Source organism: Embiotoca jacksoni, unplaced genomic scaffold (assembly GCF_022577435.1).
Source record: "Embiotoca jacksoni isolate LCO1_2020_lvr unplaced genomic scaffold, fEmbJac1.0.p SCAF_35, whole genome shotgun sequence".
In the NCBI taxonomy this organism is placed as follows: Eukaryota; Metazoa; Chordata; class Actinopteri; family Embiotocidae; genus Embiotoca; species Embiotoca jacksoni.
Window position 1 is genome coordinate 635,001 of NW_027185387.1, and position 27,376 is coordinate 662,376.

Sequence of the window (27,376 nt, forward strand, 5' to 3'; positions counted from 1 at the left end):
AATATTCTCATGTATTTCCTTTATTTATGCCGATACTGAAGTGTGTATTTGTGTGCGTGTGTCCATATCAAATAAACCACAAGGAGGAGAAGAGCGGTACGATTTGTCAGGAGTGAAGCCGGTGAACCCGATCAACTCCAGAACAAGGGTTTCTGGGTACGAGGATGAGGAGGAGGAGGAGGAGGAGGCAGGATGTTGACATCTGACAGCCAGCAGTTCCTCGTCGTCGGTGAACTTCCGGTGATTACGCCGTTGACTTTCCCTCCTCGGCACGCCGCCGCGACTCCGAACCGGTAAACGAGAAGAAAAAAAAAAAAAGACCTCCGAAGTCCGTCGTGACTTCTGTTCGCGTGTAGTCGATCAAAACACATCCAGGAACTCCCACGCTGCTGTTCAAAGCCTTTTTTTTTTTTTTTTACTTTTTTAAACGCTGATAAATGGTTTTCTTTAGCGCTCAACACCGACGTCCTCAAAGTCCTTTCTCAAGAACAAAAAAACCCACCACCACCGAGGTCCGGTTTCCACTTTTCTGTTAAAGGAGGAAGGTCAACCTTTGCTCCCGGTGAGCCGATCGGATCGTTCATGTCAGAGAAGTCCGCTTTCTTTCCACCTCTCGTGACACGTTTGGCCCTCGGCGTGCTGAAAAGGCCTCTGAAGTGCCGGTTTCCTATAGATGTTCTGTCATTGTTCGAAAGCCTTTCCTCCCCCTCCCCCTCCCCCCCCTTCTCCTCTTCTGTTTATTCTTCCTCCGCCGTGTCATTGAGGATCAATGCATTGGAGATGGGAGGGTTTTTTTGTGTTTTTTTTTTATCTTAAAGAAACATTGAGGGGAACCCGGAGGAGAAGCGGGGACGAGTGGCGGGAGTCTGGCGTGACCTTTCGGACCCGTCTCACAGTCGCTGGGTACCTGCCCGTACCAGTGGTTTGCGTGGTGACCTTTGACCCCCGCCCTCACCCGAGACCGGCGGTCAGCTTTAATTAGCGAGCCGCACGACGGCGGGGGGGGCAGCAGAGTGGAGCGCGTCTTTACTGCAGCGTTGCAATAAAGCGTTTATTACGTCACGAGACGTAACAATAGTTTTGCGTCGCGACTGCAATTGTGTCAAATGTTCGTTCAGAAAAATAACGAAACGATGTCGCGGTTCACTTGTTTGTTTTTAATGAACAAATTGTTCTTTTAATACTTAAAACAGAAGTCGGAGCTCCGTTTTGATATGAAGTTAGTTTTGAGATTCAAGTCGTGTTTTCTGTGCCGACAAAACTTCCTCATGAAAGGATTTATATCTGTTTTTTCCTTGACGGCGGTGGGTTTTGTTTTGTTTTGTTTTTTTTATCCCGCAAATCCGCCTTTTTTTAAACGTGCTAATTTTCCGAAAGGATTAATGAGATTGAACAGAGCGTTTGTGTGTTTTCTCTGTAAAGTGTTTGTGTGTTTTTCTCCTGCAGGACTGTGTGGTAGTGCTTCTTCTTTTTTTTTTTTTCTCTGTGTGTGTGTGCGTGTGCGTGTGCGTGCATGTGTGTGTGTGTGTGTGTGTGTGTGTAAATACACCATAGAGAATCAGTTGCATCAAGGACTAACGAAGGCGGTTCGGCTCCACGCAGGGTCGAGCACCTGATGAGAGGCAGATACTCAAATTGAAAGAGTACAGCTTTATGAAAAGATGAATGATTTTTCTTTATTTTTTTTTTTTTTAAATTTAAAAAGACTTTAAATGTCCCAGTATGTCACCAAGTAATTTCTTCGCGTTCCTCTGCTGTTTTCCAGCTTCGTCATTTTCTCTCAAAATCCTCCTCCGACTCCCTGATGAGTTTTCACGTTGTGTGTTTCGTGCCATTTTGTCTCTCACGTTGACCTCCAGTCTGCGTTAGCTGGCAGCGACGGTGACTTTGGTTTGTTCACAGTGGATGTGGAATTAGCAGCCCGTTAAGCCTCAGCTGGGGGAGGTGGTGGTGGAGGTGGGAGGTGGTGGTGGTGGGGGGGCAGCTTCCTCTTCTTTTCTTTTTTTTTTTGCCCGTGTCGGCGAAATTGGCCTCTCGGCAAGCACAGGTGGAAGAAATGCACCTGTGAATGGGTCCCGTAGTTATTCTAGAAAACACAAACATTTATTCCAGGCTTTTTTTTTTTTCTTTTTTTTTTTAAAGAAACCTGGAGACACTTTCTTTTTTTTTCTTTTTTTTTTAAAAAATTAAACCCGGGGAAAAAGATTGTTGTCGAGCAAATGGACCAAGATGTGAGAGCCGGGTAGGACACGGGGGCTGCGGGATGAAAAGGAAAAAAGCCGGCGTGAGGAATACGGCGGGGGATTAAAGACAGTGAGCGAGTGTTACAGACCCCTGGCCAGCTTGCTGCTGTAATGAACATTAGGGCTGCGGCATAAATTTAATGACCTGTGAAACAAACAGCGTGGCTGAGACCGCTGCCTCTGAATGCTAAGTGGCTCTATTATTAATACCGGCTCAGAGATGCCACTGTGTAAACACACTCTTAGTCTGTTTTCCCCTATGAGGCCCGTTAAACACACGGCGGGGCCACGTGACGGCAGCGCAACACCTTTTTTTTTTTTTTTTTTTGGTTGCTTTTTCCAGAAACGGGGTCACGTCTCTTTGTACCTGCAGAATTAATGGCACATCGCCCATTAACGGCATACCCGCACTAACTAACAAGGATATGAATAGCCCCGCCGGCTTAATGGCGGCGCAGTTTGGTCACCTTGATAATAAATAGCTTAGCGGTGGGGCAGGTAGAGGGAAGCGGTAATAGATGGGGTCTATGTGGCTCCCGATTTAACAGGCCGGCGAATGCTAATGAATGGCAGAGCGCGTCCGGCATGTTGAAATCATAATGATTCAACCGGTAAAGTAGTTCATGAAAATTTGTTTTCAACCCAGAGGTCATTTTTTGAATTTTTTTGCACAAGTTAAACTCAAAACATCTGGCCTAAAATTTTTTTTTAAAAAAGAGCCTTACGCTGCAATACCACCGAGCGCCACTAGATGTCGGCTCCGAAAACAGCCTCCGGCTCCATAGACTCCCATTCAACTTCTCTCATGAAATACTAAGCCAATAAAATGTCTCTTCAACCTGGCGTGGTGTTTTTAGCTAAAATCGCTCCTTCTTATTAGTTTTCTGGAGGTCCATCTGAAAATAATCCCTCATTCATTAGAAAATTAGCTTTAAAAAAAAAAGGTGTTTTTGGGGGCGTGTCTGTTTGATTGACAGGCCTGTGGTGCAATCAGGTTACAGCTATCGGTGGGCGGGACGTAGTGTCGTCGGGTTTCCAGTCAGATCCACCGCTCGCCCAAATATGGTCACTTCCTGCTCCAAACTAGTAAAGTGGCGCCGGCCACAATCCGAACTGGAGGCTTCATAACGGCCGTTCACAAACCAACGGGCGACGTCACTGCTGGCTGCTGCTTGACTCAAACTTAACAATATTAAATATTTTTTATTAAATGTCAAAAAATGGTTCATTGCCAAAAATTAAGCTTTAAATTAAAAAAAAAACCCACAATTAAAAATCTTTCTTAAACATTTCATAACTTTCTGTTCGATTAAACGTAGGTTTGTTTTTAGAATAAGTTTTAAAAAAATGTTTCCCCTCTGAATCGTAACTCGTAAATAAGAATACAGATTTTAGAAATTTTAATATTAGTTTAAATGTATAAAGGATTTGAGTAATTGAAGGGTCATTTTAGGGTAAAAAAAAAAACAAAAAAACACCTGAAATACAGAACAAAATAAAGATTACATTTGAGGTTTGTTTGAAGTCAGCAGATCATCCTGTGACAGTTCTCGTACATCATATCAAACCTCCCTGACGGGGACCTGGTTGTATTCGTTGGTTTCCTTTGGCGCATCACACAGCTGTACGGTTAGGAAGCAGGTCTGCAGGTTTTTTTTGGGGGGGGTGGGGGTTGAGGGGGGGAGCTCTGAGCCTGATTACAAGCGATGCAGGCTTAATCAAACGATCCAGCGCAGTGGGGGCGAGGGGGGGGGGGGGAAGAGGAGGGGGGAGGGGAGGGAGGGAGAGACTAGAAGAGCCCAGAGCTCGCCAGATGTCCGCGACACCGAGGAGGGATGCATGACATGAGGAGGCTGCTCCGGGCTATAAAATGCAATCACAATCCCCTGGAAGGGAGCCGGCGATGGCTCAGCATCCAGTCGGGGAATAAAAGGCGATCTGTCAGCAGCCCCCCCCCCCCCCTCCCCCTTCTCCCTCCCTCCTTCCCCCCCTCCCCCCTCCCCTCTGCCCCGACCTCATGGCTCAGGCTACCTGCTCAGTCAACAGAAAGCAGGGCGCAAAAAGGTTTCCCCTCATTTATCAGCTTGTTTAAAAAAACAACAACAACAAAAAAACAACTTGGGTGCATGCATCGGCCCGTCTGTTTGTTTGTGCTGCTGTATGTGTGTTTGTGTGTGTTTGTGTGTGTTTGTACACTAAGCAGATCCTGAACCCAGCAGGGCTCCCATCTTGTTTTCCGTCCCATGCTGCGTCTCACGCTATGTGGGGAGATAAATATTTGAAAAGCAGAGGAAGCCCTGCGTCCCCCCCCCCCCCAGATGCTGAGGGCCCCGAGGTGCAGCAGTGCTGCATTAAGCTCCACCTTTTACCCACACCGACTCTTTCTCTTGTTTTTTTTGTTTTGTTTTGTTTTTTACTGCCTCAACATAGATTTCTGCTCAAAGTGTCGGCGCCATTACGTTTTTGTTTTTTCTTCTCCGTAGAGCTCGGTGCGAAAGGTCAGAAAGCGAAAGTGCAGGCGCGGCTGAATTCAGCCGACATTAAAAAAAAAAAAAGTAATATAAATAAGTAATATCATCAACGACAACAAGTCTCGGACACGACGCTGCGGATGCTAAGTGCTGCGAGCTTTTTCTTATAAGAGAAAAAAAGAGGCGCAAGCTCCACTGAGTTAGAAAGAAAAGAGGAAAAAAAACAAAACATCAAAGATTTAAGATGGAGGGAAATGGGGAAAGGATGAAGCAAAGCCTCCATCAGACTTATTCAAGGTGTTATTTTGCATTTAATTTTTTTTTTTCCCAGTCGGTTGTGGCCTCTAAAAGCAACTCAAGCACTTAAGGTTTGTTCATGGATGGAGTCTTATCACACTTGGGGGAGGATTAAACCAAATGTGTTGTTGTTGTGGTTGTTGTTTGGACACCCCCTTGTTTATTGATGTGGAGCCTTTTTTTTTTTTTTTTTTTTTTACCAGCCCCTCTGCATACGAATAGATGGCGGCGCTCCCTCGGGTGTTGTCGTCCACTCCTTTCATCCCGATGGGCGTCGACCCCGGGTTAATTTTTAAACTGCTGGAGCGGCCTTTAACCAATCGGCAGCGGGCACCGTGCGCCATATGTCGGGCACTAAAAACTCCCCGAGCCATAAACCACGGAGACCCCCCCCCTCTCCCCCGCCCCTTCAATGACCGTTGCCAGAAGCATTGTTACTGCTGGAGTTTCAGCTCCGTGATAGTTGCTCGCGTTGCTGCAACTTTTTGCATCGTTTCATCACCGCTGCCGTGTTGTTGTTTTTTAGAGCCACGTTTCAAAACAAACTCTGGACCTCGGTGTAATCGCATTTAATCAGGACTCGCCGGTTTGCTGATTGGTCGGTCCTTCAGGGCGTCTGAGAAATGAGGCCGATAAACTGCAATACCGCCAATGACCTCTAGGGGTCGGCTCCATAGACTCCCATTCAAATTTTCGCATGATACGCAAAGTCAATACATTTTTTTACACAAGTTATTGTCATTGGGCTAAAAGTCACTCCTTCTGATGAGTTTTCTGGTGTTTTTTTTTTTTTTTGGGGGGGGGGGATGGGGCGTGTCTGTTTGATTGACAGGCCTGCGGTGCAGTCAGGTTTTCCGCTATCGGTGGGCGGGACATTGTGAGGAATGAAGGAAACGGCGGTGAATTTAACGACCACGCTTTTTTTGGTGGGTCGAGATGTTAAAAGATTAATCGGCGTTCATGTTATTCGCTCCACGCACTTTAGCCAACTGATTTATAGACTTATAAAACTTAGTGTTTACCGAAGTGGCGCTCGGTAGATCCAATACATTCAATTTGGGAAAAAAAAAATTCAGTCTGAAACGATGCCGAACGTGATGAAAGCTGAAACTCTGAAATGAAAGTACACCGATTGATTTGACATCGAGGAAGTCGAGAGGGAGCTCTCCGCAAAATGAATTCACCACAGCTCAAATTGGTTTGTTTTTTTTCAGATTTAATTTTTTTATTGCTTTCCACACACACACACACACACACACACACACACACACACACACACACACCTCCTGGTTATTCTCCCGTGCACCGCGCCGTGTGGCCCATGAAGGAGATGTGAATTGTCTGCGGCGAGCCATCAATCACGGCGCTAACGACAGCTCCATAAACAGAAGGGCAGCCTGCCGACCGGCTTCTGCTCGGCGCCGATAGCATTGACGTCGCCTCTGCAGCACTTTTTCCTTCCTTCCCGCTGACCTTCGGTCGCGAGGACGGGCGACTCTTGCTTATCTCCACGTGCCTGAATTCAGACCCCCCCACCCCCCGATGTTGGTGGTGGTTGGTGGCGGTTTGGTAGGAAACACACACAGGTGTCAGCGGGGGAGGGGGGGAGGGGTGTCGTAAATACAAAGCAAACTGTGACCTCCGTTCAGCGATCGGGCAAATGACTAGAAATAGAAAGTTATATTTAGGGCAACTATTTAAAGGAAAATTCCAAATTTATGGCACAATGGAAATACTTGGAGGCTACGAAGGAATGTAAGTGAGAGGTGTTAAGTTTCCATTGTTCATTGTTGTGTCGATCTTTACCCCCGATTTAATCGTGCAGGCTGGAAACCCGTTGGTTTGTCAACTGTTATGAAGCTTCGAGTTTGGCCCGGCGCCGTCTTTGCACCAATAAACGTAACCCGAATGCAGCGCAATCAATCAAACAGACACGGCCCCAAAATCACGGCTTTTTTTTTTTTAAGCTTATTTTTGAGTTGATGACGGTATTGTGATCGAGATAACTCGTGGAGAACATTTTATAAGTAGTTGAACGGGAGACTTTGGAGCCGGAGCCCTCTTGTGGCTCTCGGCGGTATTGCAGCTTAAGACACTTTACAGCGTCCGCCTCATTTTTCAGACCCCGGAAGCTACGAACACTTTTTATATACGGTCAACGGTTTAAACGTAAGTAACGTTCGAGCTGTAATCACCCGTTCGGATTCAAATATCCAGTCCATTGGAAGTATTTTTGCCTCGTCGTCCAGCAGAGGGCGCTCTAACAAATCACCATCAACGTGACCTATCGCAGCCCCGGTTTGAGAAGTCATGATCATTAGCTGTCGAACCAACAGTCCTAAACTGTTTATTTCATATATAACCAAGAAAAGAAGAAAACGTGAAACCGATTTTTCTTGTTTCAAGATTCAAACGAGTCTTTCAAAATCAAAATTGTTGTAGATTAACCTTCGTCCGTCGACTCGCCGACCAAATCTGCCCAAGTTTTCCTTCTCGACATTTCGTAAACGCCTTTTGTTCTCCCAGAAGAACGCCGTTTACACCAACGAACGTTTTCAGGTTTATATTTCACGCCTTCGAGCGCCGTGATGTTTTTGTTTCGTCTGCGTTACGGCTCTTTGTGCTCGAGGAGCCAACAATGCCAGTTTGTGTGCTTTTCCTGCGCCCATTGTTTTGCCGCTGCTTCTCTGTGCCCTCGGCAACATCCACCCGCTGTAAGGTCGAGACAATGGCTGGTTGCTTGTGCCGTGTATCTGCACCGGCTCGACCCCGTGCCCCTTCCTGTTGCCTTCAACCACCCACCCCCCGCCCCCGCCTCCCTTTCCCCGCCTGGCCTTTGACTTCTGCAGCAAAAAGACCGGTCGGCTTGTCGTGTCAGGACGAGGCAGGGTGGGCTTCGGTGGACCTTTTGACAGGTCGCTGTGAGAACCTGCTGCTTTCTTATTTATAATTCTCAGGAAGCGGAGTAACTCTATACACTGCAGCACGGACGAATACCAATATAATCAAATTAGGTAACGGGACGGCAAGCCGGAGGAATCTGATGTAAAAAAAACAAAAAACACATCACGAGACGAAGGAAGAAACGGCCCTTATTTATTTTTTTAACATGCTTTTAAAGGTTTTGGTGTCAACAACTGCTTCTGCGTTGTAGCTGGTTTTTAAATCGTAAGAATTGATCAAAATGATGTCCGAGGTTGTGCGTGTGTGTGGCAGAGCGGAGATGAGGCTCTGAACTGAAGGTACAGCTGGTGCATTGGCCCATTTAGTGCTTACGAGATGTTATGTTATGTCCGCCGTTTATCCCGTTGATGTGTCCGATTATTCTTTGCTGACATTGCAAATATTGTTGCTGCCTGCCATAAAAAAGAGGAAGTGTCCTTGTCGGCCATGTTGATCGTTTATATTACAGTTCGAAGTGGACAGAAAACCAATGATCGTAGATACGTGATTGGAACATAAATTCAAAAACTGAACTACTGTTTCATCCACCTGCTGATCGTGAACTTCAAGCGATGTCCTGATCTGCGTAGCCTGTATTTGTAAGTGAGTGACGTTTATTTGTATAGCACCTTGTCGATATAAAATCACAAAGTGCTTCACAATAATAAAACAGCTGACAAACAGCATGATTTTGAACAACTTAAATAACAGTTAAAATCATAAAAGGTGAAATTGACAGTAATAAGAACAAAAAAAAGTTCAAATCGCAAAAACAATTCAAATATCAGTTGAAATCACAAAAACAGTTAAAATCACAGTTAAAAGAAAAAAAAAAACAATCGCAAAGATAGTTAAAATTGCAAAACCAGTTAAAATCGCAGTGAAAATCACAAAAACAGTTGAAATAACAAACAAACGAGGACAGGTCGAGAGATAAACCAGTAAACGGGTAGTAAATAAAAGATGCTATATAGACAGGCTGAACAAAAACGTTTTTAATTATCTTTTAGAAACGTCGCAGGAGTCGACGGGTCGTAGCGAAACGCTCGCTCACCTCGGATTTTAAAACGGGTTCGAGGGGCGGCCGGTCGTTTTTGATGTTTTGAATCCTGAATAACTTTGGACAGATTGTGGCTTTTTTTTTTTTTTATATATTTTTTATAAAAAAACAAAAGGATTTGAAATCTGAATCCGTCTAATGTCACATCTCTGAGGGGTTTTATTTCTGTTATAATTCAGTTTGTGTCTGCAGACCTTCAGCTCCGAGCCTGAATCGGCACGATGACTCGGCACAGGTCAAAACACACAATGGACCTTTTTTCTTTTCTTTTTTTTTTTTTTTTTTTTTTTTTTAATAATTTCCTTTCATCCCTTATCTGCTCTCAGTATTGTACTTCATAAATGAAAGTTCAAAATGTTCAAAACAGCTTTTTAAATTTTTTTTTTCAATTAACTTGGGGACCCGGAGCTGTCGCCTTTGTGCCGAGGAGAGGGGGAAAATAATTAAATAATAAAAGCAGAGAGAGGGCACCGCTTTTAAAAAACGGCCTGAAAGACACACCTGTGTAACAAAGTGCCTTCGTTCCATTTTCAGATCATCTTGTTTAAAAAAAAAAAAGAAAGAAAAACAAACCGCGGTCCTCGGAGCAGACCTGGGAAATGAAACCTTGCCTGTCCGTTATTGTCACCGAGGGGAACGTTCACTAATTTCCCAGAGATATTATCCTCTCCGCCCCCTCCCTGAGCCCCCCTCCCTCCCCCTCTTCCCCCCTCTCATCACATTGTTCTCCGGGATCAAGTTCACGGAGGTCGGGGCGAGAGGAGGGTAATGGGACCCTTGTCCCTGGGCAGGTTGAATGGGTCTTGGCCCCTCAACACCCCCAAACCCCTTCATACAGCCTCTGTGAATAGCACCCGGACCCCCCCCGCCACCACCACCACCACCACCTTTATCGGTCTGCTCTCCGGTTTCTGCAGACTCGCCTCACCTTCCCCTACAGATCCATATTTCAAAGTTGTTTCGGTTCCACGTTCGAATGTGTCCGTGACTACTCAACTATTTTGGGGGAATTGACGCCTCGAAATACGATCGAGTCGATGTACGCTCCAACAGGAACACGGAAAACTTAAACTCAAAAAGTAATGTCATGTTTTGTATTTAGTCAACAAAGCTGAAAAGATTACTTGATTGAAAGGAAGTTATTCTGTAATTGTTTTGATTGTTAATTAATTCTTTAATTGTTTTCTTTCAAGTGAAAAAATTTACAAACTTTAGATTTTTTTTTTGCATATCTACGTCTTCAATAATAGCAAACTTTTGTATCACTCTTTCAAATTATGATCAATCTAAGTTCAAATTGTCTGTCGGAGGGAAAATAGTGGATCTGATGTCATAACGTGACGTGAAAATAGTTGTTTTTTTTTTGCACTCAGAAGTCTCAGTACATTAAAATCGTAAAAGTCCTCTGCTCAGACCAACACTTTATTCTGCCCTCACGCACTGCTACACACACACACACACACACACACACACACACACACACACACACACACACACACAGATATCCATGTACGCTCCGTCACACTGCAGACAGACAGTTTCAGTTACTGTAGTCTTTGATGGCTTTGATGTCTGGTACTAATCCAGTGTATCTCCATCTGCTGTGAGGTTGTGTGTTTTTAAGTGTGTGTGTGTGTGTGTGTGTGTTGGAGGAGGAAGAGGGAGGTGGGGAGCGAGGAGGTGGAGGGGGGGGGGGGGTGTTGGTAAAGAAAGAAGTCTCTCAGATGTAATGATGGCTGCGGATACACTCTGAACTCTCTCTGCTCTCATTTGGTTTCCTGCTCCGGTGTCGGGCACTCGGCCTCTTTTTTTGTTTTTTTGTTTTTTTTCTTTCCGTGTGTGTGTGTGTGTGTGTGTGTGTGTGTGTGTGTGTGTGTGTGTGTGTGTGTGTGTGTGTGTGTGTGTGTGTTTTCTCTCCCGTCTCTCTTTCACACACTCCGACCTGCGTGCAGCGTCCCAGAGCAGCTGTGTTTGCTGTGAAGTGTCTGCAGCGGTTGTTTCATATTAGCAGCCTGCAGGTCAAACTGCAGCTGGCTGCATTTCGGCGCGGAGACAAACCCTAGAGAGGTGGGGGACGGGGGCGGGAGGGGGGGACGGGGGGGCAGAGAGAGAGAGTGTGTGTGTGTGTGTGTGAACCAACTCCGTCCCCATGGCTGTAGCCTTTCCTAAGCGGGCTAAGTCCAGTGGCTAACCCTCAGCGCCTCTGCGTTTGGCAGCATCACTGCAGCGAGATTAATCCATTCCACACTCCATCAGTCACTAGGCACAGGTTATTAGAGCTGTGGCAGAGCACACACACACACACACACACACACACACACACACACACACACACACACACACACACACACACACACACCAACGAGGCCCCCTTCACCCTTGTGACTTCGCCTTCTACCTCGTCCCCAAAGTTTGCAAAGGTGGCCTTGGTGTTGAGAGGCCATTTGTCAAAACCCAGCCAGAGTCTCCACTTGGCTCCTTTTAATAAGGCTACCTGGGCTCTGGGATTACACACACACACACACACACACACACACACACACACACACACACACACACACACGGGGGGGGGGGGGGGGGGGGGGTGGCTTTGCGCATACTCATGCAGCCCCCAGTGTCAGGTGGTGCGTCCCGCGGGGCTTATAAAAGTCCCATTAACATGGCCCTCCTCATTGGTTCTGACAGGTTGATCAATTAGACCCCTCCCCCCTCCTCCCTCCCTCCCCCCCCTCGCTGACCCCGGGGGCCGCTCCGACTCAGAGGTCAGACACACTCTCTCTCTCTCTCTCTCTCTCTCTCTCTCTCTCTCTCTCTCTCTCTCTCTCTCTCTCTCTCTGGCCGTTATCTCCGGGCCGGTCGTCGGCGCAGTTTGTTTCGTCCCCGTCGTGTGCGTTCGGCGTCGGGACAGATATCCCAGGGTGCAATCTGTTCTCCGGCTTCTTTACATACTTCACCGGAGACGTGTTTTTTTTTTTTCCCCGATCTTATCTCGGCCATCTCGTGACCGAAACCAGCGCACACCTGCAGCGAGCTGCGTCTCGACCGGCGGCAGCGCTCCTCCGCGAGGGGACGAGTCGACTGTTGAAGTCCTTCAGAAAGCTTTAAAAAGAAGGAAAAATACCCTTTTTTTTTTTTTTTTTTCTTCTTCATATTTCACTTTTATTCTAGTCAGATGATCACGTAATAATAGTTTCCATGCACTGAGAGTTTGGGGAACCAAAATTGGTTTTGCCTCGGAAAGAGTTCGACAGCTTCAACCCAACGTTGTCCGAGTAGCTGCGATGCATTCTGGTCCGCTTCCTGCCCCGCCGTTCCCGGTTCCTCATTCAGAAAAGTTCCTTCCTGTACGATTGCCGAATGTGCAAAAATAGCAGCTCATACGAAGCGTTTCTTTTGAGACTGTTCGGTTCGTATTCACAACTATTAGACAGATTTCTGTGAAATTTTGCAAAAGGTCATTCTTTGTCTCCAGAGGATATTAACGAAAAAAATAAATAAATAAATCTCAATGTGTGCTGCAGCGCCGACAAGAGAGTCCGCGCCGTGTTTGGTAAACAGCCTGCCCTGCACGGCGTAAATGAAGGCGTGTGTGTGTGTGTGTGTGTGTGTGTGTGTGTGTGTGTGTGTGTGTGTGTGTGTGTGTGTGTGTGTGTGTAGTTCAGGGACAGGAAGAAAAAAAAAAGTCTTTCGACAGCAACCTTTGTCAACCACAGAAGAAGCAGCAGGTGAAGCAGATGAGAACTGAAAGAAACTGAAAGTCTGCGACCTCGGAGGTGAAAAAAAAGGGAAAAATAATCTGCAGATTAGTGTTGCGTTTATTTTATTGGAAAATATTCAGACTACAAACATTTCCAAGAAATAGATGAAACAAAACAGCACTCACGTGTTGTTGAAATCAGTTTATTATATATAAAAAAAAAATAAAAAAAAAACTGGTTGAAAACAAATGCCACAAAATGTCATCAAATATGAACCGAAACTAAAAAATTAACGTCTCGTTATGAAAACTGATAATCGTCCAATATTTACTGTTTGTTTGTGTCGTGCGCACGATCGGAAAAGAAAAAAAAAATCCTGTTTCCGTGTATACACAACAGATAAATCTGCGTACGTGAGGTATAATCGTGTTTCTCCGATTACAGGAAAACCGGCTTTTGTTGTTCACACGACAGCGAAGAGATCAGATTACCGGAGTTAAACCGGTCGCTTTAAGTGCGCGTCGCTGTTTGATTAACTGTGTTAACCTGTTAAGTATCGTCACAGACAACAAACAAAAAAACAAAACAACCTCCGGACGTATAAAAGTAACCGACATGTAGATTATACAGCAGTTGTTGTCATTATTACGGATTATTGTCTGAATTTTTCGGTCCTAAAAATATAAAGAATTGTCAAAAAGCACATTTTCTCCTGCATTGTTTCAGATCACAATTCATTTGGAACTATTCATGTAAACAATTTGATAAAACACGTACCCGATGTGATGTCATTAATCACCCAGCTGACGCAGTATTCATGGAGAGATGTTTTTTTTTGTTTGTTTGTTTGTTTTTTTAGCTGAAAACAATTTCCTGCTGGAAACGAGGAAAGCGACACAGTTACTGAACTTATGATTATTGAATTAGCGCCCGGTTCCTCTGAGGTTTCTAAACATTTTAGTGACAGAAAAACGTCATTTGCCTTTTAAAACGTCTGACTCAGCGAAGTGTAAAAACAAATTTAATAAAAAAATAAAAATAAAAAAATGGCTAAAAACGATCCATTTAACGAGGGAGGAGTCGGATTAATGAGGGGGATGAAGCGTACAGTGTGTGTGTGTAAGGTATTTTGGGAGGGTACCCTGCGGCCTGTCTGGGGACCCAGATCGAGCGGTGGTGGTGGTGGTGGTGGGGGGGGGGGGAGTCCAGAGACGCCGCGCTGCCGTCCTAACGATGTCCACCGGCCTAATTGAATATTGACGTTCTGCACACGAGGGGCTAAATGGTTTCTGTCTGCTTCACCTCCGCCGGCCGGCCGGACAGACGGGGCAGCGCTTTTTTTTTTTTTTTTTTTTTTTTTTTTTTTTTTTTTCCGGGGTGGGGAGGAGGGGTTATTAAATGCTCCTGTTACCATGGTTACCGGCAATTTGTTCGCGTGATGCTTCGGGTTGTTTTACGGCGCTGCAGATGTTTCGAGGTGAAGAAGGCAGAGTTGTTTTTTCTTCTCTCCGTGGTGAACTTAAACAACTGACACACAAAACGCACAAGGGTGAAGTTGGTTTCTTGGCTCCTCCTCCTCCACCTCCTCCTCCTCCTCCTCCTCCTCCTCCTACTTCGGCTTCTATTTCTGTGACCGGTGTGTTTTTTTTTGTTGTTGTTGTTGTCTTTTTCACTTCCCACTGCGCCTGCCTCCAGACGCTTCTCCTTTGTTGCCACGGCGACGCTCTCCAGATGGCGAGTGTCAAGGCAAAGCCGGGGTTTTTTGAATGTCGTCTGATCACAACGCACACGCACATATACATACTTACATGGGTCTGCATATATGAGGACAGACGAGCTGTGTACATTCTGTTCGACTCGCATCCTACTCAGAAGCTGGTGGACGCTGCACTCTGCCCACACACACACACACACACACACACACACACACACACACACACACACACACACACACACTATAATAAAACCTGTGTCACCGCTACACAGGAAACAATCTCTCCTTTATGTGACCGGGATGTCATTAATCTTGGCGGAGGTTAACAAATGCACTTGCATGGAAGGTATATTTCATAGGCAGACAGCCGACAATGGGGCCATTGTGGTGTCGGAGCCGCGGCCTTTTTTTTTTTTTTTTTTTTTTTGGTGTTTGGCTCCGGATCCACGACTTCATGTCAGGGGAGGGAGAGCGGGTGGGGGCGGGGGGGAGGTATGTTTCATCTCCCAGATGAATGTGTTTATGCGGGCGAAAACATGTGAAACACGGAGCAGAATCCAGGTTCCAGCTGTTTATTTATTTCTGCCGCGAGAAGCCGCGATTTATTTATTTTTTCTGAATGGGGGTCCGTTTCGGCACATTTTTCAAAGTTTGGCCTTGTCGCTATTAGTCAAAAAAAAAAAAAAAAAAAAAAAAAACCAGACAAATACTCCTGCTGGTGCTTTTTTTTCTTCTTTTTTTTTTTTTGTATTATTTTTTTTTCCCCGTGTGCAGCCAGCCGGACCAGCTCTGCTCTGATTCACCGCTCTTTTCTGAAAGTTTCTTCTTCTTCTTCTTCTCCGCAGCGGCGATTTCCATCCGAGAAGTCTTCCCCAGTAATCCATTAGACTTCCATTATCTCCGATTTGTGTGATTAGCTCTAATTAATCAGTTCAGTCCGTGGCCTCCGCCCCTCCACCCCACCCCACCCCGCCCCCACCCCACACAACACGCTCCTCACATTTCATTTTTAACCTCATTTCTCAGCTCTCCACCGAGCGAGAGAACGAGGCGACGGCCGAGCGAGCAAATCAAAACAGGCGAGCGAGCTTTGGGTCCGGACGCCGCAAACGCTCGATACTCCGGACGGGTCTAAACCTCGAATTCAAACGAAGAGATGGGGTTTTTTTTTCTGGGTTTTTGTAGCAGCAGGTCAGCTCAAAGGATATATATATATATATATATATATATATATATATATATACACACACTGAGGTGTATTATGTGATGATAATCTATCTTCCTTTCCTCTGTTGTCAGCCTTCGTCTGCCGTTACCACTATTGTGATAAATGAAGGCTCAATTTATCAACCGGCCTCCACTCGATTTTCTTTTTTTCTCCCCCTTTGGTTTCCACGGCTCCCGCTCCAATATCTAACCTCTGTACGGTTCACTTTATTTCTTCATCTGTTTCCACCACCATCCATCCATCCAATCCATCCGTCGCTCGTTCCCACTCGGCCACATCGAAGGCGCTTTTTTTTTTTTTTTTCCCCCTCTGGTGTCTGCCGTTGTAGCTCGAGACGCTGCCTGTCAACCTCCGCAGACTCCCGTCCCGGGCTGCTTCGGAGGTGGCTCCGACCGCTGTCAATCAACCCGTAGATGGGTAGCAGAGGGAGGAGGCGGGAGGAGGTGGGAAGGTTGACACCTAATGCGTCTCCCTGCTGTTTAAGAAATGCACTTTTTTTTTTTTTTTTCCTTTCCCCTCCACCGGGCGCCGCGCAGTCAGTCGTTTAATTCTGCCTTTCTGGAAATTAATTAATCTCCACCGTGACTCCTGGAATTTGCAGGCGACCGGCTCCGGGGCATCGAACCAAGCGCTCCCTCCTGACGAGTAAACGAGTCTGAGCGACCGCGGAGGGGGGTTTCGTTTCGAGCGACTCGCCGTCCGATGCGTTTACGCTCGCGAAGACCTGCGGGTCGCACGTCGTCTCGTCCTCGTCGCTACTTCAGAAACTCAGAAACAGCTGAAAGATTTATGCATTCGAAGATGAAATTGTTTTTTGTTTTTGCTTAATTTGAAACGTTTCCAAAGCGATAGATCTAATTAGTTGTAACTAATCACGCGTGTGCTGCACGGTTAACTGTAGAAACACCGTTTGTTTCACTTCTGCTTTTATTTGAAGCACTTTGAACAAATGAAATCACGGTTTATGGTACGAAAGGGATCAGAACACCCGACTCTGCACTTCCTTCGTAGCTTTTCAGCCTCTTTGTTTTGGTTTTATAACTCGCTGCACCTGAAGCTCTCGTGCACGTCCTTGAAATACTTTATTCTGTATTTTAACTCTAATTTATTAACGCGTTGTCATGCGTTTAATTCAATCTTTCTATTTTAAATGACATTTTAACGTTGTTTTTACGTTCCTTCATACCTTTTTTTTTTTTATTTAAATGATACATTTTCCTTCTGCAAAGCACTTTGAGCTGCGTTTCTTGCATGAAAGCTGCTACACAAGTGAAGTTTATCGTCATTATGATGATTATTCAACAGGAATAAAGTCCGATCTGCGAGTGAGACGAGTCCTCGCGAACCCGAGTTACGTGTGACGCAACTTCCTGCAGCTGCTTCACAATAAAAGCTCAAAACCAGTCCCAATTCTCGTGAACCATTTTACATTGAAGCAGCAGCTTTGTTGAGTTTTTTTTGTGTTTTTTTTAACCTTGTTTGAGCTCTCTGACACGTTGCAGCCTTTTTATCTTCCATCCTTTGTGCACAACTTTTTAATTCGATGTGCAAATTGAACCTGTTCCGTGAATATTTTCCAACGCAAAAACAAAATTATAGATTCCAGTTGAAGCTCTAAAGTTATTCACGAAGTGACGCAGGATTAAGATAATGGTGCATTTAAAACAAGGTTGGTTTTTTTTAGTCATAGATTAATGGCGTGTTTTAACAGAAAAGAGCAGAAATGCATATGTAACATATATTGCTTCCTGATATCATTTATGCTTTATATGCCATAATAACGGAGGAGTCGGTCCGCTGATTGATGTTAATGTGATTCCCCCCCCCCCTCTCCCTTCCCCCCTCCATCTCTGCAGGACTCCGTGGTTTAATGGCTGGGGGTTCAACCTGCCTCGGGGTCAGTCTCTGCTGGATAAATGGAACCTGGTCCCCGAAGGCATCGACATCCTGATGACCCACGGACCTCCGCTCGGTGAGTCCAATTAACCAATCACAGCCCCCTCCCTTCCCTTCCCCCCCTCCCTCATCACCATGTCTAATGAAGTTGTGCCTCGTTATTCGAAAACCCGTGTGAAGTCACCGGAGGCGTTTTAAAAAAGAAAAAAAAATCTGAATCCCGCCGTTTCTGGAGTAAAACACCTCAACACGCTTCCACGATTCAATATTTGTGTTTGACTTCATGAAAAAGAAACTACACATTGTTTGGTTTTTTTTTTTTTTTTACTACAGACTGGTTCAGTTTTCCTTCGAGTTGTTTGGGTGCCGGTTGTTGTTGTTGTTGTTTTTTTCCCCCCTCTGTGCGCTCTCCATCTGGCTTTATTGAGTGATTTCCTTCCCTCTCGCCTACGGAGGGTTTTGCCGCCGCCGCTGCTGTTTCTGCTGCAGCGGCCACCGAAGCCGCTTGATTGCAGGGAAACTCGATTTTCACGGCAGACGCTGCAAACGACTGGAGAGAGAGAGAGAGAGAAAGAGAGAGAGAGAGACCTCCAAAGCTGGAGGAGACATGATGGAAAGAAGAAAGAAAAAAAAATCAGGGCTGCACAAACTGTGGAAGAAATATGAAGGACGGGTTTCATCTGACTGTAATATTCAGATGAAAAGGCAGTAAATGAACAGTCGTGAGGTTTTAACGCACCTGCAGAGTTGAGATTGTTCTGAACTCGGGAGAGCGACAAATTTATACAAAGAAAATGTGGATTTTGAAAAACAAGGTTTTAGTGAATTTTTTTTTTATTTGTGAAGAACGACAGACTTTCACCTCGTGCGTTTCAAGATTTGAGAGATTTTCTGTTAGCCGTACATTTTTAATCACAAGCTGACTCAGCATTTACGACAAAGACTGGGTTTTGTACAACCGGACGATTGTTCTCTCAAACAAATCTGACAAGATTCGGGGTTGATATTTAATAATCCGCCCATTTATTTCCATAAAAAGTTTTGAATTTTTTTTTATTTGTCCGACCACAGGGCAGTTTTTCATCTTAAACGAGCTCGGGGGCCCAGAGGAGGTTTCTGGATCATATTTTATATTTGGTTTCCTCTTTGCATGGTAAAGTTTTAAACTGCATTTGTGGATCTAGAATTGGTTATTTGGAAGTGCTCCTGAGCCCATGCAGTGATTTCCACTGCAGAGTATGTTTGTTTTTGATGCGGTGCCGCCTGAGGGGCCCAAAAATCACGGCCGTCCAGTGCTGGTTTTCTTACCAGTACTTTTCTTTTACTACACGAGTTGCTCCAAATGCCATTAATAATATGTTGATCAGTTTAAACGGAGGTTTCTACAACCTTGAAGTTAATGACAGAAATACACTTCAGTGTTTTCCCGAAGTTCGTGGAAGACTTCGGTGCACCTGTTTGTTCGGGATCATCCACAAAGCAAATTTGAATGTTTTTCAATAAAATTTCATTTATGACCATTATTAATATACAAATCTGTCAATACAAGTTCAGGAAAATTTTTGGGAAAAGCAGATAAAACACACAACGCCCCCCGCCCCAAAAAAAAGCCCACAGACAAAATATACATCGTCATTTTCCAAAAGCGTGCGCAGAAGATTCTGGAACAGAAATATTTACAGAAAGCAGAAAAAGACTGATTTACGACTTGGGCCTCTGACCTTTGACCTCTTCGTGTTACACCCAAAACACAGACACATGTCGACCGGCCCCGGATTGATCCCGAAACACTCTTGAGACGAGACTGTCCGTCTCCACCTACCTAAATAATTACGAGTAGACGCTTGGCGTATGAATAATGATAAGACCCGTTAGAAAATAAATTACAATTTTGGTCTCTGTACTTGATCAGTTTTATTGTTCCCATTACACCAATTAAATCGATGTTGATCATGTGACTCTTTTTTTTTTTGTTCTAGGTTTCCGAGACTGGGTCCCGAAGGAGCTGCAGCGGGTCGGATGCGTCGAGCTGCTCAACACGGTCCAGAAGAGGGTGCGGCCCAAACTTCACGCCTTCGGAGGCATCCACGAAGGTACAGGGAAACAAAATCCAGACCGCATGAATCCTCCTTCATCATCCATGGTTGCATGAGAGAGGAATCTTTCATCGCTAAAGATACTACACAAGGACTTCTGTGTGTTTAATGCGTTTTGGTTTCAGTCCACGGGGGGGAAGGTTTTGCCAAATTTGTGGAACTAAAGTTCGCTGTCCTCTCGCTAAACATTGGTTTTTCCTTTTTTTTATAGTAATCCTAATTTATTCAAATGAGTTAAGAGCTATATAATCGACTGACAGAAAATTTTGATGAGTGAATAATCGCTTCAGTCTTTTTCTGAGCAAAAATACCCACATTTTTTATTTTTTTTTACACCTAAAATGTACATTTCATGCACAGACGTCAATGATATTCTGACCACTCACAGGTGAAATGAGTAACAGTGAATGTATCTGAATACGGCACATAAATTGAACAGTAGTCCACGTTATTTATTCAGGACTTATTATTATGATTTATGACAAAGAGGCAGCTGCAAAGAAACTTTAACTTTGACGAGAACCAAATCATTACGGCCAAAACGGAAGCTTTTCTTGCTGCGCGTTACAGGTGTGGTCGTAATGTTTCCGGCTCATCGGCCGATTTCAGCCCTGAATGCAAATTAAACTGTATTAAACCCGTAAGTAGATAATTAGCGTCAAAATACGAGCGATTAAAGATGATAAATGAACATAATGAATTCATGGAAATACTGTAAAATAAACTCGAGCATGTAAATTGCTAAACTGAGTGAATGAAATCAGTATAATTGAGCGTACAATCAGTGATTAAGGGCAGTGGTTCCTCAACTGGTGGGTCGTGGCCCGAAGGTGGGTCTCGGAGCCATTTGAGTGGGTAAAAAAAAAAAAAAAGAGTATTTATTTTAAAGCATATACATTTATACAATTATAAGTTGATAATTGATATATGTTATGTTTGTATGTTACAATAACGTGATATTTATAATAAACTTTTCACCGTTTTAATGTGATACAGATGCTTTTTTTTTTCTGGCTTGCCAGCAACGCGCTTCCGTATGTTAAAAAAATGTGGATTCTGACCGTAGACTGTTTATAAAAGTTAGACAAATCGAATGGGTCTGAAAAAAGGGAAGCGCCTTAAAGCGCAATACCACCGATGGCCACTGGAGGTTGACACCAAAAAGGCTCCATTGACTCCCATTCAACTTCTCTCACGAAATACAAAGTTATTATTAGGGTGTCGTTCACTAAAGTCGCTCCTTCTTATTCGTTTTCTGGCGGTCCATCTGAAAATAATCTCATCATGAATGAAATTGTTAGGCCTCAAAAAAGCGGTGGTTTTTTTTTTTTTTGGGGGGGGGGGGGGGGGAGGGGGGGCGTGTCTGTTTGACTGACAGGCCTCTGGTGCAGTCAGGTTTCCTCTACCTGTGGGCGGGACGTAAAGCTCCCAATCAGATGAGCCGGACCACTTTAAGAACCACCGGTTAACGGGAACGATTTGATAAAAACTGAATGCTGCCTGTTGCTGACACCTGTCTCCCCCCCCCTCCTTCTCACCAGGGTACGGGATCATGACAGACGGCTACACGACGTTCATCAATGCGTCGACGTGCACTGTCAGCTTCCAGCCCACCAACCCCCCCATCGTGTTCGACCTGCCCAACCCCTCCAGCTCCTGAGACCAGAGGATCCGGAGGGAGGGGGAAGGGGGGAGGGGGGGGGGGTTGCAGGCTGGATAAACTACTTCTTTTTCTATAAATATGTCAAGTTTAAAAAAAAAAAATTAAAAAAAAAAAAAAAAAAATATTCTAAGTGTTTCTTTGCAAAACTTTTGATCTTCTCCAAGCTGTTGTCGAGACGGAGAAGATTTCGGAGACGGACGCTGGGGGGGGGGGGAATCTGTGTGGGAGCGTTAAAGGAGAATACCGGTGTTTATTTTTTAATTTTTCTTTTTAAAGCTTGTGCCAACAATCCTGGTTTCCCTTGTTCTTTTTTTTTTCTTTTTTCTGCACACAGTCGGCATCGTTGCAGACATCAGGGCCTGTAGGAAGTTTTTGTTTTGTTTTGTTTTAATTGGTGTTATTCAATGTGAATAAACAACTTCCACCAAGCGAGATAATTCAGGAAGAAATTTGGGGATTTCATTGTGCAGAGTTGAGCGTTTTTTTTTGTTTTTTTTTACACTCCATGATGGAAATAATCCTTTAAAAAAAACGTCAAAACGAGCGCAATGGTGACGTGTTAGTTCACAAACATGAACTTTTTGAATGCCGAAAATGGGCGTGTCTATTTTTGATCCTGACTCTTTTTTTTTTTTTTTTTTTTTGTGATCACAAAATCACAGAAAAACCAAACAATGAGGGATGATTTCCTTCTCCGGCCTTCCACATCGTAGCACCGTCACATCACGCACATCTTTAGGTGCGTTTTTCTTCTTTTTTTTTGTTTTTTAGCCGAATTTCTCAAGTTTGCGTTAAAAAAAAACAACAAAAAAAACAGCCTTTAAAGTCTGAATGGTTTGAATTTTGGAGGGAATGTGAAGCTGTGGATGTGGGTGACGCTGGTATTCTCCTTTCCAGAGGGAATTTTTGTGGCTAAACAATCTTGGTCTTGATAAATATTGGTCAGATCTGTAAGATAAATGATGCTTTGTGAATTTGTACAATTTCGTTATGCCTGGTTTGCATTGGCCAGACAATGGATGCCATTGTTTTACGTTGTGTCATCTGATATTTTGTGTTTAGGTCTTTTTTTTTTTTTTTTTTTTGATTTCTCGTCAGTTCCTCTTTTCTTATTGGCTGACAGGGACGCTGCCTTAAACTAGCTTTAATGTTCTCAGCTAGAGCCCCGCTCTCTGCGAGCTCAGAGAAAAGTCCTTATTTATTACCCATCATCCCCGCAAAACAACACCTGACTAACGCAGGGACGGAAAAGCTATCGAGTTACAGCCTGAAAAGAAAAAAAAAAAAAAAAAAATCCACTTTGTATCATCCCATCATGGATTTCTGATCTAATTTGGAAAATGTATGTATAAAAAAATATATATATATTATATATTCATGTTGTAAAACATCTGTACTAAAAGTTGTGTTTGATGAAAAAAAGGAAAATTTGGTGCATTTTTTTTTTTTTCTATATGCACCTGTACGATTGCCATGTTTCTTTAATGCTCCCATCAAATGTTCTTCAGACGTTTTCTTTCATGTTTTTATGTATTGACTCTCCCCGTAAGGTAGACGTTCATCTCGGACGAGAGAGAGGGAAAAAAAAAATGTGTCGGTCACAATCCAAAAGGTGCTGATTGTTCGCAGCAACGCACCTGCCTAAACATGGTTAAATCGTCCTTTTAAAATGTAAATCCGATAGTATTTGTGTTTTATTGCTTTTTTTTTTTCCTGTTTTTTTTTTTTCTAATTTTTGCACTGTGTGTAAATGCAATCTTGCTCGCACAAAAAAAAAAAAAAAAAAAAAAAGTTGCCAACAGTCGTCTCAACTTTGCCGCTGTAAATGCTCTTTTCGTGCTCTGTTCCTCTCTCGCTCTTTCTCTCGATTGTATCCCTCTTCATGGAAATGTTAGTTCTCTCTTTCAGTTCATTGTGATATATTTAGCTGCCTTTATATGCAAATAAAATTGCAAGATTTTTACTTATGGAACTCCATCTTGGTTTTTTTAATCTGAAAATGTGAACAGGACAGTATGTCCAGGTTTTAGTTCTGAATGTTTCGGGCCAACTTTTGAGGTCGCAACCGAGTCACGTATCGAGTCGTCTGAAGATCGGGCAAAAATTCAAACTTAATGCAGTTTTCGAAATTGAAATGGTCAATTTGTAAATGTCATTTTATTGAGGTGGCCCGAATCATTTGGAAACTAGACTTACCGCCTCGCAGTCGTTTTTCTTTTCCAACCAGTCGAGTTGCGGTTTTACATCCTTGTCTGTCTTGTAAAAAAAAACCACCCCAAAAAAATTCATCCTGTGAACATTGACGTTGATTCTAGAAACCAAAACCCGTTTGTGGTCTCTAAATATGTCTATTTATGCTGTAAAGTAGGTTATTTTTAACTGGAGGGTCTTTTGCTTTTGGAGCCAGTCTGAACTGAAGATTTTGGGACTTATTTTTCAGCCCTGGAGTTCGAAGCTCGGTCCAGACCATAAACTGGTTAAAAGAAAAAGCTTTTGGGTCTAAAAAGTAAAGCCAATGTGGCAGTGCCTTGAATTGCAATACCACTGAGAACCAGTAGGGGCTGCCTCCAAAAAAAAAAAATGTTTTTCCACATGTTACTGTCTAAATTTAGTTCTTCCGATCAGTGAAAAAAACAATAGGTAATTGGATCTCAAAGAGTGGTATGTTTGGGGGCGTGTCTGATTTGATTGACAGGCCTGGAGTGCAGTCAGGTTATATATATAAGGGCCCGAGCACCGAATGGTGCGAAAGCCCTATTGTTATTCAAGGCAGACGCAGACCCCCAGCTGGAAACGACTTCATGAAGACACGGGTTCGAGCCCCGCTCAGGTATCACACCGGCGGCACCGACCCGCTGGATCCCCGACGTGCAGCGTTATTTCTCAAATTAAAGCAGCATCGGTTGTTGTCGTCGACTCTTCGACTTCAAGTCGTCGCTTCTGGCTTTAGAGCCGTTTGCATGAAGATGGACGTTTTTTAAGTTCTCCAGGATTCGCCGTTGGATAGTTCAGAGCAGCCGACTGCTTCCGTCATGGGACGACATTTTTTGCATTCGCCGCACTGTGAAATAAAAAAATGTCTGCGCACCAATATGATAACTAAAAGACAAACATATTACAGCTTTGTCAACAATCAGATTGACGCCAACTGTGCGTTCTAATATCCAGACTACTGGTTAGTATGCCAGAAAAAGATTTAGTATGTCCTAATACATACAGTAATATATAAAACCCAGGGTGCTAAAAGTACCAGGATGTCCGGCTACAGAAGAAGAAGAAGCATTAAAAGTACGTCCCAACTGTACGCATACTACATGCAACAGTACGTACTTTGTAAAGGAAGCTGCAGTACGTACTAGAAGTCAAAAATTAAAAGTATGCACTTCAGAAAGCAGCTCAAAGTGCTCAAATTTCCTCTTTTCCTGTTCTCTCTTTGCGTTTCAGGCGTCAGCGAGGTGATTGGGTTCCACCTGTCGATCCAGCTCTGCCTGCTGATTGGTTGCCTCGGACCGCCTCCTGGCCAATCGCTGTTAAGGGCCCTCGAACGGAGGAGCAACGCTTTGACTCGGTCCGATTCCTCTTGGTTCCTGTGTTGTTGTGGGGGGGGAGGTTCAGACGACGTTCGGTGAGTCGGACTACCTTGTACACATCACATGTAGATGATCTCTGTTAAAAAAAATTTAAAAAAGAAGTCTTCTTTTTTAAGGGAATGTGAAATTTATTGAGCGAGCACTGTAAATATTGAAGTTGTTCTTCAGGTAGTCGGCAGCTGCAGACCAGCTTGGCCTACTTGTGACTCCTATTTGAACACTTATTTACAAAGTATTTATGCTTATCTGTGCAGGCATAATATCCCAGCAGGTGTTGTGCCTCCACAGGCAGCACACCTGCTGGCCCTGATTGTGATGAAGCCGGAGAGAGCAACGCACTTAAAAGTCTTTTGCCCCGCAAATGTAAATAAGAGTGAGGTGGATTTTTCCTGCTGCGAGTGTGTAAATAAAAACCGCTGGAGCCGAAATGTTAATCTTTTTGTGCGCTGACCTCTCCAGCTGTGAGGGCCAGCTATTTAAAATGATCTTGGAAGTACAGATAAGGTGTTGGATTTATTGTGGCGTACCGCAGTTTATTTCCATGTATGAAAGTTTTGGCATGCAACCACAGGCTGTATAAAAGTGGACGTAGCTTCTGAAAAATGAGGCCGATGCAGAAGCGCTTTAAGCCGCAATACCACCGAGCGCCACTAGAGGTCGGCTCCAAAAAGCCTCCGGCTCCATAGACTCCCATTCAACTTCTCTCATTAAATTCTCAGTCAATCAAATTTCTCAGAGTTATTTCAGTGTTGCTATGTGAAGTCGCGCCTTCTTATTAGTTTTCTGGACGTCCATCTGAAAATAATCCCTCATTCATTAGAAAAATAACCCTCAAAAAGCTGTGTTTTTGGGGGCGTGTCTGTTTGATTGACAGGTCTGTGGTGCAGTCAGGTTACAGCTATCGGTGGGCGGGACGTAGCATCGCCGGGTTTCCAATCAGATGGAGTCAGATCCACCGCATGATTCCCTCCCCCCCCCCCCCCCCCCCCAGCCCGTCCAAATATGGTCACTTCCTGCTCCAAACCGCTCCGAACTAGCAGAGATGGCGCCGGGCAAAATCTGAACTCGAACTCATGACGTCTGTTCACAAACCGACGGGTGACGTCGCTGCAGGTTGCCGCTCGCATGGATCAGCACCGTCAACAGGAGCCGCCTGGGCATTTTGACGATCAGTTATTAAATGAAAAATAATATACGTACTAGATTTAGAGCTGACTCGACACTCGGCGGGAGAGAGAGAGATAAAAACCCTCCTCTTCGAATATCCGCCGCCGTTTATCATTGGTTTCATCAGGTTTCATTCCTTTATTTATTTATTTTCCTCACCGCTCGCCAGCGCCGATCCCTCGCAGGCCAAAAATAAAAAAAAATGAGTCGCGGGGGCGCCTTCTGCCAGGCTTTTTCCCACCAGCCCCCTTCTCGCTCTCATCGCCGCGACATCAAAGCAGCCCAACCAATTAACCGTTCCCCGAAACGAGAGCGAGCAAAGCATCGCCCCACACCCACCAGGACCCCCCCCCCCCTCCCTACTCCCCTCCCTCCCTCTTTCACATTACCATAATCCAGTCTAATCATATCAACATAGGCCACAGATGAGCGGGAGGAGAGCCGGGCTCTTCCTCTGGGTGTCGATGCATGCCGGCGCTTTAACTCTCGCCGTGTGATTCGCACGTTGTGTGTCTGCCGCAATCTCTTCATACAGGTCATCATCTCCTGTTTAATATAGGCCCTATACCCCCCCCCCCCACACACTAAATGTTAACGTCCTAAACGGCTTCCCGTTGTCATACCAGCTGCACACATGTAAATGTCAACATTGCTAATTATCAGGATGCCAAGAAGCTGAACGGAATCCGCTTTTATCGGCCAGGTATGTTTACACATACGAGGAATTCGACTCCGGTTGTGGCTTCGCTCTCGGCGTGCAAAAAAAAAAAACCCAAAACAGACAGACGTGAGTAGACATATAAAACATAAATAGACATATAAAACATAAATAGACATATAAAACATAAACAGACATGTAAAACATAAATAGACATATAAAACATAAACAGACATATAAAACATAAATAGACATATAAAACATAAATAGACATATAAAACATAAATAGACATATAAAACATAAATAGACATATAAAACAAACAGATATGTAAAACATAAATAGACATATAAAACATAAATAGACATATAAAACATAAACAGACATATAAAACAAACAGACATATAAAACATAAATAGACATATAAAACATAAATAGACATATAAAACAAACAGACATATAAAACATAAACAGACATATAAAACAAACAGACATATAAAACATAAATAGACATATAAAACATAAATAGACATATAAAACAAACAGATATGTAAAACATAAATAGACATAAAAAACATAAATAGACATATAAAACATAAACAGACATATAAAACATAAATAGACATATAAAACAAACAGACATATAAAACATA

General features: G+C 44.0%; 1 protein-coding gene across 3 annotated transcripts in view; it reads left to right on the plus strand.

Moving 5' to 3' along the window:
- The window catches only part of mpped2a (metallophosphoesterase domain containing 2a), a 65,465-nt gene extending 42,193 nt beyond the window's left edge, over positions 1-23,272 (plus strand). For all 3 annotated transcript variants that reach the window (XM_069165624.1, XM_069165626.1, XM_069165625.1), the window contains exons 5-7: positions 17,511-17,626; positions 19,530-19,643; positions 21,188-23,272. In XM_069165624.1, coding sequence (XP_069021725.1) covers positions 17,511-17,626; positions 19,530-19,643; positions 21,188-21,306 — 349 coding nt within the window. In that variant the 3' untranslated portion in view covers positions 21,307-23,272. The remainder of the gene's footprint in view (positions 1-17,510; positions 17,627-19,529; positions 19,644-21,187) is intronic.
- Positions 23,273-27,376: the final 4,104 nt, after the last annotated feature.